Source organism: Zootoca vivipara, chromosome 15 (assembly GCF_965207765.1).
Source record: "Zootoca vivipara chromosome 15, rZooViv2.hap1.1, whole genome shotgun sequence".
Classification (NCBI taxonomy): Eukaryota; Metazoa; Chordata; class Lepidosauria; order Squamata; family Lacertidae; genus Zootoca; species Zootoca vivipara.
Window position 1 is genome coordinate 40,404,499 of NC_142598.1, and position 12,792 is coordinate 40,417,290.

Consider the following 12,792-nt stretch of genomic DNA (forward strand, 5'->3'; position numbering starts at 1 on the left):
TCACATCATATGCTTGATGTCAAGAGATTTCAAAAACCTCCCACTCCAACAATTGCACATTAATTAACATGTGGACTTAAAAAAGAACGTAACGCTTCAAGTATGTTTCATGCCAATCATCAATAAGAGTCATAACATTACTGAAGAAAAAGTACACTTGTTCTTTCGGAAGCCTGAGAAAGACTTTCCATAGATTATGGTCAAACAACATTTTAATTTAAAAAAAACAAGGACACCCACCCAAACATACACACATACAAAAAAGAGAAGAAAAAAAGGAAACAATTTCTTTGGACTTAAAGAAACAGAGTTAAGAATTCCCATTTGATTATGAAGAAATACCCCTAAGTAGGAACCTAGTTTTACATTAACGCACAAAACCCTGCGCATGGAATGATGAAACTCACAGATGCTTCTACAGGTGGACTATGTGGCAATAGCTGGCACCTGGCAAACAGACAGACACTGGGAATACGGTGGCTTCTCAAACACAGGCTTTTTCCTTTCCTTTCCTTTTTTTAAGGCTGACAGATCCTTTGGACCCAGAAGTATTTCTTAAGCAACATCTTTCATATGAGAGTAAAAACCGAAATCCTAACTTGAATGGCTTCTTCCAGTAAGCGTCTCTTCCCCAGGGTTTCTGATTAGTTCAATCAAAGTAATATTTTTAACCGAAAAGAAATCGTTCTGAAAATTAGGATGGTCAGGGATATATTTTCCCCCAGCCGGAACTCAGTTCTGGCCCCTCTCAGGTGGGTGCCACTGGCATTCGAAGAGAACATGGTGAGTTCTGGCACCTTTTTTCCTAGAAAAAGAGCACTGAAGGTGGCAGAATGTTTAGCCAATTCAGAACCTTTTAGGGAGCAATCCTAAGCTCCTGAAGAGGGCGACAGAGGGTCCTTTGAATGTTGTGGACCTCCGCTCTCTGCCAGCGGAGTGGGAGGTCTGGAGAAGGTGGAGGAGCTTTGCCATTGGGGGCCTCCTTATTGCAGCGATTGAGGATAAAAGGGGGAAAATTGTGGATCTGCCAGATCTAAGCTCACCTGTTCCACTGACATGACCCCAAGGAGGGAGGAAAGAGACATCAACTCTGGAGCTGACATCTCATTTTCCCTGCTATCGAAACCAAGGGGAAGGGGAAAAAGTGTGTAGTGGAGTAGCAGAGCTGGGGGGGGGGGCAACCAATGTGCCCTTGGGGTTTCAGAAAGTACATGAGTAGACGAGCTTAAAAAGCCCAGGACACCCATTTTTGCAGCCCTCTAAAGAGCACCGGTAACTCATCTACCAGAAGTCATGTCTTTATTTAGCGTTAACTCGATTCTGACCAAACTATGCCTCCTAGGGCAAAATATGCATCAGGAGGTTTGGGTAGAATCGAGTCTACTGCAATAGACTAAACATATTGCAGAAGAATCGAATTTACTGCAAAAGGCTAAACATATTGCAGTAAATGAGCCACCATACTCTCCAGAGGGCCGTGAAAATATGTGTCTCAGGCTTTTTAGCTCTGTCTACCCATGTACTATCTGAAACCCAAGGGACAAGCGCATTGGTTGCCAGGTGTGAAATATATTGGCATTATTTCAGCTTTCCTACTCCACTAGCGGGAGGGCTGCTGCCTACCTTCTGCCCTGGCTGGTGCAGGTCTGGCAGGCATTACGGTAGGAAGTGGCAGTTCTTCCGCTCTCCCCACCAGCCAACCAACCAACCAACCAACCATAGGATGCTCTGTTAGCCAACTGAAAATGTTTTCCCTTAACTGCACAGCAGATTATTATTATTATTTTGAAAAATATATATTTAATACAAGTACTTACAAAAACTGTGGATGACAGGTGCCGTCTTAGAAAAGGCATCCCCCTCTACTTTTCAATTACAGAAGGAAATGTGTCTTCAAAGATGATGCCTACAGCGATATATGCATGAATCTAAAAATAAGGAAAGTAGACTTCTATCTTCAGAAGTATTGTTTATTCACATGCAAACTTCTGCAGGTGTAATTGATTAATCAATTAAAATTAACATGATTAATCAACTATTTTTTTTAATTGGGTTGACAGCCCTATGATCAATGAATGTTACTTAACAAGTACTGAAATTCTGAAAGTTTCCCATCCTGTCATTGTCTAACTGCCTAAATGAAAATGTTTTAATTGATCGGGTAGAACAAGAGGCAAAACCGAAATCTAAAGTAAACAGATTATAATATACTGTATGAACAAAGAACCAAATTTATGCCTCTATTTTTAGTAACAGAAAGAATGAACTGCACCTCTGGGCAGTTGAGTGCTGGAACTCCTAAGTAATAAATAGCTCCAAATTAAGGACTTTCTACAACATTTCCATAGAAAACGGGACTAGTTCTCTTCTTTTTTTATGGCAAAATTCTAGAGTGCTTCCACTTTTGTAGGTATCTAATAACACATTAAAACATACACAAAGATGTTGATGGAAAAAAATGCTGGATTTAGGATAGTATACAATAACACTTCTTTCCTTTTAATGAACGTCCTACCGGTTTACTGACTAAGGCTAGAAAGCAAATCGTGGTTCTATTTGGCGCATTTTCTACTGTGGTCCAAGGTCAACACACGAGGATAGTTTGGAGGGCGGGGGGCATTCTGCTACGGCAGACTGAACAGTAAAAAAAAGGAGAGACTTTTTTTGCCATCCCCGCTCCCCAACTTGGCATCTCGTTTTGGGGGGACTGCAGAAACGGAAACAAGACGACGGGGCTTTTAAACTAGTCAAGGGAATACCCAAAGGTCAGGAAACAGTGGCGTCCAAAACAAGCGCAAGGTCAGAAGGTGGCGCTGGATCAAAGGAGAGAATACACAGGACACAAGGACTTGTAACATCTGGTAGAGTCCTTCCCTCAAGGACTTCAGAATATGCGTATGCAATAATAAATAGATCAGTTATGTAATAAGGCAGTGTGTTGAACATGCATTCGTCTTGTGGCCTGGAACACCACATAGAGAGATACATGATACCATACACATTCATTAAGTGTTTTTTTTTTCAAGGCTATCCAGGCTAACTCTTCCAGAGCATCATTTCCTTGGCGAGAAGAGCAAATCCTCTGAGGCTTGTCACATTTCTTCTCCTTTATCAAGAGATGACAACTGGCTTTAAACAAAAAAAATAAAGCTGAAGAGAGTTGGTTGGTTTTTCGTTTGTTTGCTGCCATTTTGGTTGCATCACTCTGAATGTTTTATTTCTTTTTTTAAAAAAGAGAGAGCACAGTTTCCGATGCAGCCAGCTGCCGTGTGCTCAGGATGCGCCAGCCGTTTCCAGGTAACTCTGTAACTTCCTAACTGTGGTTTTGTCCAGTGAGCAAAGGTCAAAGTCAAAGGTTGTGTTTGTGATATGAAAATGTCCCGTTTCTTCTATGAGGTTTACAATCTGCCGTTAAAAAGAGAGAGATAAAATGTTACGTTTAAATTTAAAATTCTGCTCCTTTCACAGAAAGGGATGGAGAACCTGTGCCCTTTCCACATGTTATTGCAGGATTTCCCAAACTTTTGTCTCCAGCTGTTTTTGGACTACAACTCCCATCATCCCTAGGTTGTGGTCAGGGATGATGGGAATTGTAGTCCAAAACCGGCTGGAGGCCCAAGTTTGGGAAACCCTGTGTTATTGGATTCCAGGTCCCACCAGCGGCATAAAGCATGGCCAGTGGTCAGGGATGGTGGTAGCTGGAGTTCAGCAACATTCAGAAGGTACCAGGTCCCCCACTCTTGCCTTCTTGTTCAGGGAGTTGTGCCATGCAAAAACACCTTCTAAATCTCCTGTAAGATCTTTGGGCAAGATCCACCTCCAGAGACTCCACCATGCATTACAACATTTTAGAAAGACAAAGGAACTCCTTTCCGCCCCCCAATCAAGATCTTCTTCATTAGAAAAAAATTCTGGCTTACATCCCTATTGGTTTATCTTCTGATTTTGCAAAACGGCATTGTGAATTGACGGGCTTTGCTGATAAGTTTTCTTTCATGCCTCGTGGAAAAACTAAAAAGCCCTTAAACTACGCGTAATATTTTTGTATGTCATCTAAGCAGTGGCGGCGGTGGGAAGAACGGTGCAAGCAAAAATTGCATCCTTAAAATAACTGATTACAACAAGTGATCCTATCTTTTGTAAAACACTTTTAGGTTGTTTACAATCAAACGATATATAAATAAATTTTACAAAATAAATAGAATGATGTTTTCCTATCTGCCTTCCTGGAGATTGCCAGGAAGGTCTGCTCTGGTCAGACCTCACCTGGAGTATTGTGTCCAGTTCTGGGCACCACAGTTCAAGAAGGATACTGATAAGCTGGAACGTGTCCAGAAGAGGGCAACCAAAATGGTCAAAGGCCTGGAAACGATGCCTTATGAGGAACGGCTTAGGGAGCTGGGTATGTTTAGCCTGGAGAAGAGAAGGTTAAGGGGTGATATGATAACCATGTTCAAATATATTAAAGGATGTCATATAGAGGAGGGAGAAAGGTTGTTTTCTGCTGCTCCAGAGAAGCGGACACGGAGCAACGGATTCAAACTACAAGAAAGAAAATTCCACCTAAACATTAGGAAGAACTTCCTGACAGTAAGAGCTGTTCGGCAGTGGAATTTGCTGCCAAGGAGTGTGGTGGAGTCTCCTTCTTTGGAGGTCTTTAAGCAGAGGCTTGACAGCCATCTGTCAGGAATGCTTTGATGGTGTTTCCTGCTTGGCAGGGGGTTGGACTGGATGGCCCTTGTGGTCTCTTCCAACTCTATGATTCTATGATTCTAGAACCATTGGTAGCTCTGGCACAGAAGAGTCTGCTCTGACTGTATTCCAGCATCTCATCCAGAGGTTTCCTTCAGCCCTATTAATTACCTGAAATCTTTTTTAATTGTAGTTGGGAGGGCCTGAATTTTGCAAAGCATGCACTCTGCCAGTGAGCTGAGGCAACCGATAATGTATGCTTACAATCAACATACATTTATAGTAGTCCAGTTAGTTTTGGGGCAGGGAACGTACCTGTCTACATTTTACAGCCATCATTGTATGGCAAGAAATTGATCCCTCTTCTTCCTACAGACATCTGCAACCTACTTTAGGTTTGCCTTTGACTCCCTCTTCTATGAGCTGAACTATCCAAAGTGGACTTTTGATTTATTTCAAAAGGCCAACATTCAATCTGTTGCTCATTTACAGTTGACCAAGAAAATCCATTCAGACTGCAACATTAACTCCCATTACTGCATCAAACTGCCAGGTCTGTTGAGTTCCATTATAAAAGTTGAGCTGAAACTCTGCCTTGTGTCCCTGCCACATTTTGAATTATTTCAGCAGATGGAGTTTTCCTGTTTTAAGTAGAGAGGAAGTTTCTTATTTCAAAATTCAGTTAATATAAAGTAACTGCACGGACTGCATATCACCTAAAAGATGGAGCACTGAAGCCAGTGACATGAGAAATGGATCAATATAATCAAAGGAAAAGCATCTTTCGGTCATAGTTCATCCTTCAGGTGCTATAAGCAATCAAACTTCCCTTGGATTTGACCTAGACCAGGAACCCCCAAACTCGGCCCAATTCCCATCATCTCTGTTAGCTAGGGGTGATGGGATGGGAGTTGTAGTCCCAAAACATCTGGAGGGCCGAGTTTGGGGGTGCCTGGTCTAGACTAATGCAAACTAGTGGAAACATAAGGAAACTCCAAGACTGTTAATTAAAATGGTGTTCCTCAGTATCAATCCCTCCAGCTCCATTGAGACATAACATCCATTTTTTATTTCTGCACTCCACTCCACCCCTTTGCAATCATGTCCCTCCTTTCATTTTGTAGCTCACCAAATCAACAAAATTAAAGTAGATAACATAATTAAGGGTATTAAGTGGTCAGTAACCAATTAAGGCACCTAATGTTTTTTTAGCTGTCCCCTCTCACATGCTCATTTGCTTCTGGCAAGGAACAAAGCATGCACAGGAAGAATGGTAGCCAACAGTTGTGTCTGTGATTTGCAAAGCTAGGCCCACCAAGAAGGGAAGATACGTCTGTACTAGGAGGCCAGAATCTGAGCTAAAAACTAAAACTTGTAGAAGGAGAATTGTGAACCAAAATGTGGAGGGACTATTCTAAGCAACTGCTTTGAGAAACGCCTTTCAGTTTTTATAGGCAATGGAATCTAGAGCTGTGACTGACCATATAGAAAAATCTGGAGATAGACGACACTTTGGTCTTAACAGACTCAAAATGGACTGGGAGGTGCTTTAGACAATGAAGAAAGGGCTTCCTCTTTCATTTTGAAGCCTTTCTTTGTCTTGCTGCTTGGTGGCGGTCAGGAATTCAACCGATTAAGCTTTTTCTGGTATGAAAATACAGTTATGGAAAAAGCCAAATCTGTTATGACTTGTGTGTAGCTGCTGATTTTCTTCTGAGCCCTCTACCCAATCCATAAAAGAGGAAGCAAATAGAACATAAAACGAAGCATATCCAAATTTGAGCCCCTGCTTCTGGGTGTGGTGGAATGCCCAATCACCACATAATGTACAGCACCCGGAAAATCCTGTTGGCAACCCTGGGGCACGAGGGCATAGAAGACACAGGTGCTGTGGTAAAAGGGAGGAACAGGAGCATATGCGGAGGCATCTCTAATGTGGCAGCTGATCCAAATACAATGGGTAGCAATGGTTCAATGGGTAAGCCCTTTTATCTCTTGCTGATCTAGAGGCACACATGGGATGTGATGACTGGAAACAATCCAGTATCAAGCTAATACACAGCGCCAACCATATACACATTGCTACAAGTCAGCTGAAAACAGCCACCTGTTCACTCTTACAGCCCTGGCATGTATGACAACTTTGGACACAACACTCAATGGCTAACAGGGAAATAGCCCGTGTTATCTTTCCAAGAGTTAAAAATGCAATCTTAATGTATGTTTCACTTAGCCCCGAGTCGAGCAGTTCATGAAGAATTTCAGAAAAACTTGCAGAAGCACCCCCCTGCCCCCAAGAGAACTATATTTGATATGCTTCCCTGTGATACTGTGCCAAAAAGGGGGGCCTTCCATTAACTGCCACGATAATAAATTTCAGGAATTCAAAAGCAGTTAGGAAGTGTTAACAGATGCATTTTAAAGCAATGCAGTGCTCTTAAAAGAAACGAGAAATAAAATCTCATTTGTTGATCACTATCTACACTTTCTAAGCTCCCAGCTAAGAGCAACATGAACATTTGAACCCAATACTTCATCCGGGCCGCTGGGAAATGCAGCCTCAGTGTCAAAGCCCCCTGGTGCGTCTGAGTGAGATGACCCCCCTCCGTTTTAATGGGGGCACAGAATACATCAAGATATAGCCAGGAAAGCTTTAGGGGAATTCTTGACCGCCTGCCAAGGCGATTCAGGTTAATGCTTTTAATATCAGCACTCACATTCTTAATCTATTGAAAAACACTTGGAGGGGGGAAGACTTAAGATTATAACTGTCAAGACTTCAGATTTACCAGAGTTGCAAAACAGAACATTAAAATACTTTAAACTTAGACCCAGGATGCAAGAAGTTTTATTTGTTCTTGAGTGTGCTCTACTTCGATTTAATGTACAGTTGTTTACACACAGTCATTCTCCATCAATTTCATTGCCATCTATCATGCTGCAGCAATCGAAATGCCTTTGGGGAAGAATGTCTATTTGAAGGGTTGGGCTTTAGCTAATGGCAAAGATTTCATTTTAACCTTTAAGAAAGGTTTGAAAGGATTTGGAATTCTCCATGTCCAAAAAGACGACCTTAAAAGCTATTATTTATTGTTATGCGTTGCAGTTCATTTCTTGTGTTATGGAAAAGGTTTTAAAACCGGCTACACAAAAACCCAAACAACTCTTATTTTAATCTTTACAACCTGCTAATGAAATGTTTGGCTGAGAGTGCCCAGGGCCACCCAGTGACCTAAGGTCCCGGGCAGGATTGGATCCCAGTCTGCTGCACACAAATTCAGCAGCAAACTATTCCGCTGGGATCAGGTCACCTAAAGTTAGGGATCAAAACCCACACTTTATGTATCAAAACCGTTAATGTAGCTTTACTGTGACATCCTGGTGAATAAGTAGTGATCCTTCATTCTATTTCCCTTAGGACTGATCCACTGACAGCCACAGTTTCAAATGAAAGACACCGTTGAACAATTACCCGTATATACTCGAGTATAAGCCGACCCGAATATAAGCCGAGGCACCTAATTTTACCACAAAAAGTGGGGAACCTATTGACTCGAGTATAAGCCTAGGGTGCGAAACACTGGGTCCAGATAGGGGTTAATAAGAAAATAAAAGGATCCTCTGCTCGTGGCTACACCCTTCGCCCCCACAGCAAGGACGGAGAGATGGCAGGAGAAGGAGCAGCAGCAGCCGGCACAGCCACCGCCTCCCCGAGGCACACCATCCCCACCCGCGTCTGCTCTTGCTCTAACCACCGCCGCCTCAGAGTCACCGCCGCTGTCTTGGGCGGAGTCGGGTGGGGGACGCGCATGTGGGTGGAGAGAGGGAAAGAGAGAGCAACCTATTCCGGCTCTCTTTCTCCCCCGATGCCAAGACTCTTCTGATGGAGCGGGGCAAAGGGCTGGGCGCATGAGGCAGAGGGAGCAAGAAGAGCCGCACAGATGTTTGCGGCGCCGTCAGCAAACTGCCCCAAACAGGTGGCAGCAGCTGCAGCCACAAGCAGGCGATCCTGCCGCCGTACGGATGGTGCACGCATGCGCCATATGGTTGGTTTGTCCCACCCCGGGTACCGTTCATGCTTTGTTTGCCCCTGCCTCTCTCGAGTATGAGCTGAGGGGGGCTTTTTCAGCATAAAAAATGTGCTGAAAAACTCGGGTTATATACGAGTCTATACGGTAATTTATATGTTCAGTACGAAATGCAGGTTCCTAAACAGATTATGAGCCACTTCGCACATTATTATTTTTTAGACACACAGAAGATCTACATCTAAAAGAAATGTAAATTGTGAATGTGATTAAACTAGTGCAGGCATCCCCAAACTGCGGCCCTTCAGATGGTTTTGGCCTACAACTCCCATGATCCCTAGGTAAGAGACCAGTGGTCAAGGATGATGGGAATTGTAGTCCAAAACATCTGGAGGGCCGAAGTTTGGGGATGCCTGAAAACAAACTGATCATGCACCTTCATTTGTTGGAGCTCGAATTGGTTGTGGCTCCCTGCTGAGCGTACCTGGGTGTGTTACTCTATAATGTGTGGAATAAGTACTAAATTGGAGGGGGGAGACCCTCACTGCAAAATGATCTCTTAACAACTGACTCTTTGTAAACAAAACGTAAAAAGAAGATTGCTTTTTTCCTATTCAGAGTACAAAATACATGCTATCAGCTTAATTTACAAATTGCAACTGTATATATAGATAGAAATTCTTGCTAGCAAAATACACGTAACCAGTTCGTTACAAGTCATTTTTTTTTTGCTACGGTTTTCTGGCCACTAATGTCCACAATTAAGACAAATTTGGGGAGATCTGAAACGGCGTGCACAGAGGTGTGTGTGTACATGCACACAAATCTCCAAACTTCTGGGGAATCAGTTCTCGATTACAAAGAGTAAATTTCATTACAAAAAGAAACCTTTGATGCAACTGAATTGACTACTAGTACTATTTTTTTTTAAAAAAAACACCTGAAATTATTTGGGGCGATATCCAACTGAATTACATTCAGCGTACGCACTCTGGAATCAATGGACTTAAGCTACTTAAAGTCCACTGATTTTAACAGGTCTGCTCAGAATATGACTTAGCTAGGTATCATTCAAGGCTTGACAATTTCTGCACTTGAATCTTCCTGTGGTAACACACAAGTCTCAGAAGAAAAGTTGAGTTCTGATACTAAATGGCTAACACATTCAAAGCTACAACATGCAAACTCAAGTATAGCTGAAAAATACAGAAGACTGAATTCAGTGTTACAAACTGAAATTTGTAATGCTCGGGACGCATTAAAAATCTGTTGAAGTTTGCCATCGCCAGGAACACTTAAAGAAATATCCCCCAAGAAGAAAACAGTGCTTATAGTTAGAAAATCTTGCAACATGCTACTTACTTAGCACATATGTCACAACTGTGGATGGATTATCAAATTATACTAGAAGATCAGAGCTGTGTTCTCGACTTTGACAAGTACTATGCTTAGCACAGAAAGCAGACCTCTCACCTGTTGCAGTACATGTCTTTCCCTTAGTGTCATTAACCTTCTGTGAAGCTCAACTAGTTCATCAAGATATGCCTGGAAACAAACCATTCAAAAATAAACAAGAAAACGAACATTTTGTTAAAAAAACAACAATATTTGTATTCTGGTGTGTAGACAAATATTTATATTCCAGGACAGCAAACCAATGGAAATACAGCCGACTCACAACTTTGTGTATAGTCAGAACAAGCTCAGAACCAAACTGGTGTGATAATCCCTACTTTTTCCAAGATGGTGCACTGAGTGGGCTTTGCCAGCCAGCTCCACAAGGTGGAGAAGTTTTAAGCTCACCGACTTGCTCTGGGAGGTCCTCTTGCAAGCTCTGGAGGCTCTTGTGAGGAGAGCCTCCCAGAGCCTGGCGAGCAAGGCAGAGAGCATTTAAGCTCTCCACCTCACATGCATTAGATTTGTGCATTTTCAGCTGGCTTCTTGCCAAGAGAGTAAAACTGCGACGACACAAGTTTAATGTGTGCAAGTTGCAATGAATTAAGTACAGAGGTACCTTGGTTTACAAACTTAATCTGTTCCGGAAGTCTGTTCTTAAACCAAAACGTTCTTATACCAAGGCATGCTTTCCCATACAAAGCAGCAGGGGACTCAATTTACACTCAACAGGAAGCGGAACATTTTCTTATTCCAAGGCAAAGTTCACAGACCAAAACATCTACTTCTGGGTTTGCAGTGTTGTTAATCCAAGTTATTCATAAACTAAGCTGTTTTTAAACCAAGGTACCACTGTATGTCATAAAACACAGTGATATATAATGAAGCCACCATACTAACAATAATGTAAGGTAAAGGTAAAGGGACCCCTGACCATTAGGTCCAGTCATGACCAACTCTGGGGTTGCGGCACTCTTCTTGCGTTATTGGCCGAGGGAGCCGGAGTACAGCTTCCAGGTCATGTGGCCAGCATGACTAAGCCACTTCTGGCGAACCAGAGCAGAACATGGAAATGCCATTTACCTTTGCGCCGGAGCGGTCCCTATTTATCTACTTGCACTTTGATGTGCTTTCAAACTGCTAGGTGGGCAGGAGCTGGGACTGAGCAATGGGAGCTCACCCCGTTGCGGGGATTTGAACCGCCAACCTTCTGATCGGCAAGCCGACCTTCTGATCGGCGCTGTGGGTTAAACCACAGAGCCACCTGCGTCCCTAACAATAATGTAGCTAACTGCTAAAAGCACTCAGCAAGATATGGGCAAATTAAAAGTCATCTTAACCTGTTGTGAACAAATTGTAAGGTTGAATGTGCTCTTAGGAAGCACATTTCAGAACCACAGTGCTATGGCCAAACACCCCCTTTCTTTTGTTGTTACATAGCACACTTCTGGTGCGTTGGGCACTTGGAGAAGACCTTCAGCAGAAGATCTCGAAACACAGGCACTCTGGTGTGGAAAAAGATGCTCCTTCACATATTTGGATTCTAAGCCTTTTAGGGTTTATAAGATTACCTGTACCTTGAACTAGGCCTGAAATTGAACTATTCGACTTCACTTCATTTAAGAGAACAATATATACATAATAGGGTCATGTAATTAAAATGTAGAATAAACTGTGCAATATAGGGATAGTAAAATATTGAGTAATTAAAAAAACTTCATTAAGGCATGTGCCAACCAATTTTTTTTTATATACTGAAAGATCCAATACTTTTTACAGATTTAAGAAATATTATGAAGCATGATTCAAATATTGTTTCTTTTAATTTACCTTATCGCAATCACCATTCTTAATCTGTTTATCAGATTTACTCTGCTTTATAGGACTCTTCACTTCTAGAATCTAGAAAATAAGAGTAAATATTTAAGGGCATCATAGGGCCAGGACTGAGGGTCACTAGAAATTCCACAACCCAATATCTTAATGGTTTAAGGATGTTCAGCAGCTAATTTATCTAACCTACATATTTTTTCTGTGAACCGCCCTGAGATCTTAGGATGAAGGGCAGTATATAAATTTCATAAATAAAATAAAATAATTAAAGCCTGGTGCTCCTTCAAAGCATGCAGCCCTCTTCAAGAAGATAGCGTACAATTGCAGAGTTAGCTTGCACTGTCCAAATGATGCAATTGGAAGCAAAAACCCTAAACCTAACTCAACATTTTCTGTTCTCAAAGGCCAGTTTGAAGCAGACTTATATGAAGTGCATGTGTACACATTTTAAAGCTCTTGACCACATGTACATCCCAGGGATTATCACAGTTGGTGATACTTTTATATTTTTATAGCTTGGTCAGAAATCATGGTAGCCGGATGCAGAACTTTACGAGCAGTTTTATTATTAATGATTTGTATAATAATTGCATCACAGCAAATTTCTGAAGATTGTCCGTATGACCACAGTGCTAGCATTTAACTCTTCACCAAATTAACAGTTGTCATTAGAGAAAAAAGTGGCTGCACGCCTTCTCGTATATGTTTCAATAATATTACCAAGCATGTGTCACAGTATCATAAAGTGGGAAGGGACCCAAGGGTCATCTAGTCCAACCCCCTGCAATGTGGGAATCTCAGCTAAAGCACACACGCCCATGATGTATAAGACAGAAGTAATAGT

The 12,792-nt window shown here is 42.0% G+C and overlaps 1 protein-coding gene across 4 annotated transcripts in view; it reads right to left on the reverse strand.

Annotated features, from left to right (window-relative positions):
* Positions 1-508: 508 nt before the first annotated feature.
* Positions 509-12,792, reverse strand: part of MLLT3 (MLLT3 super elongation complex subunit) — a 98,094-nt gene continuing 85,810 nt past the window's right edge. For 2 of the 4 annotated variants that reach the window (XM_088658829.1, XM_088658830.1), the window contains exons 9-11: positions 11,946-12,017; positions 10,194-10,265; positions 1,953-3,405 (exon numbers count right to left, since the gene is read on the reverse strand). In XM_088658829.1, coding sequence (XP_088514955.1) covers positions 3,274-3,405; positions 10,194-10,265; positions 11,946-12,017 — 276 coding nt within the window. In that variant the 3' untranslated portion in view covers positions 1,953-3,273. Of the gene's footprint in view, positions 3,406-10,082; positions 10,266-11,945; positions 12,018-12,792 lie in introns of all 4 variants that reach the window. The other 2 variants (XM_035097431.3, XM_060269010.2) reach the window with 2 other exon arrangements.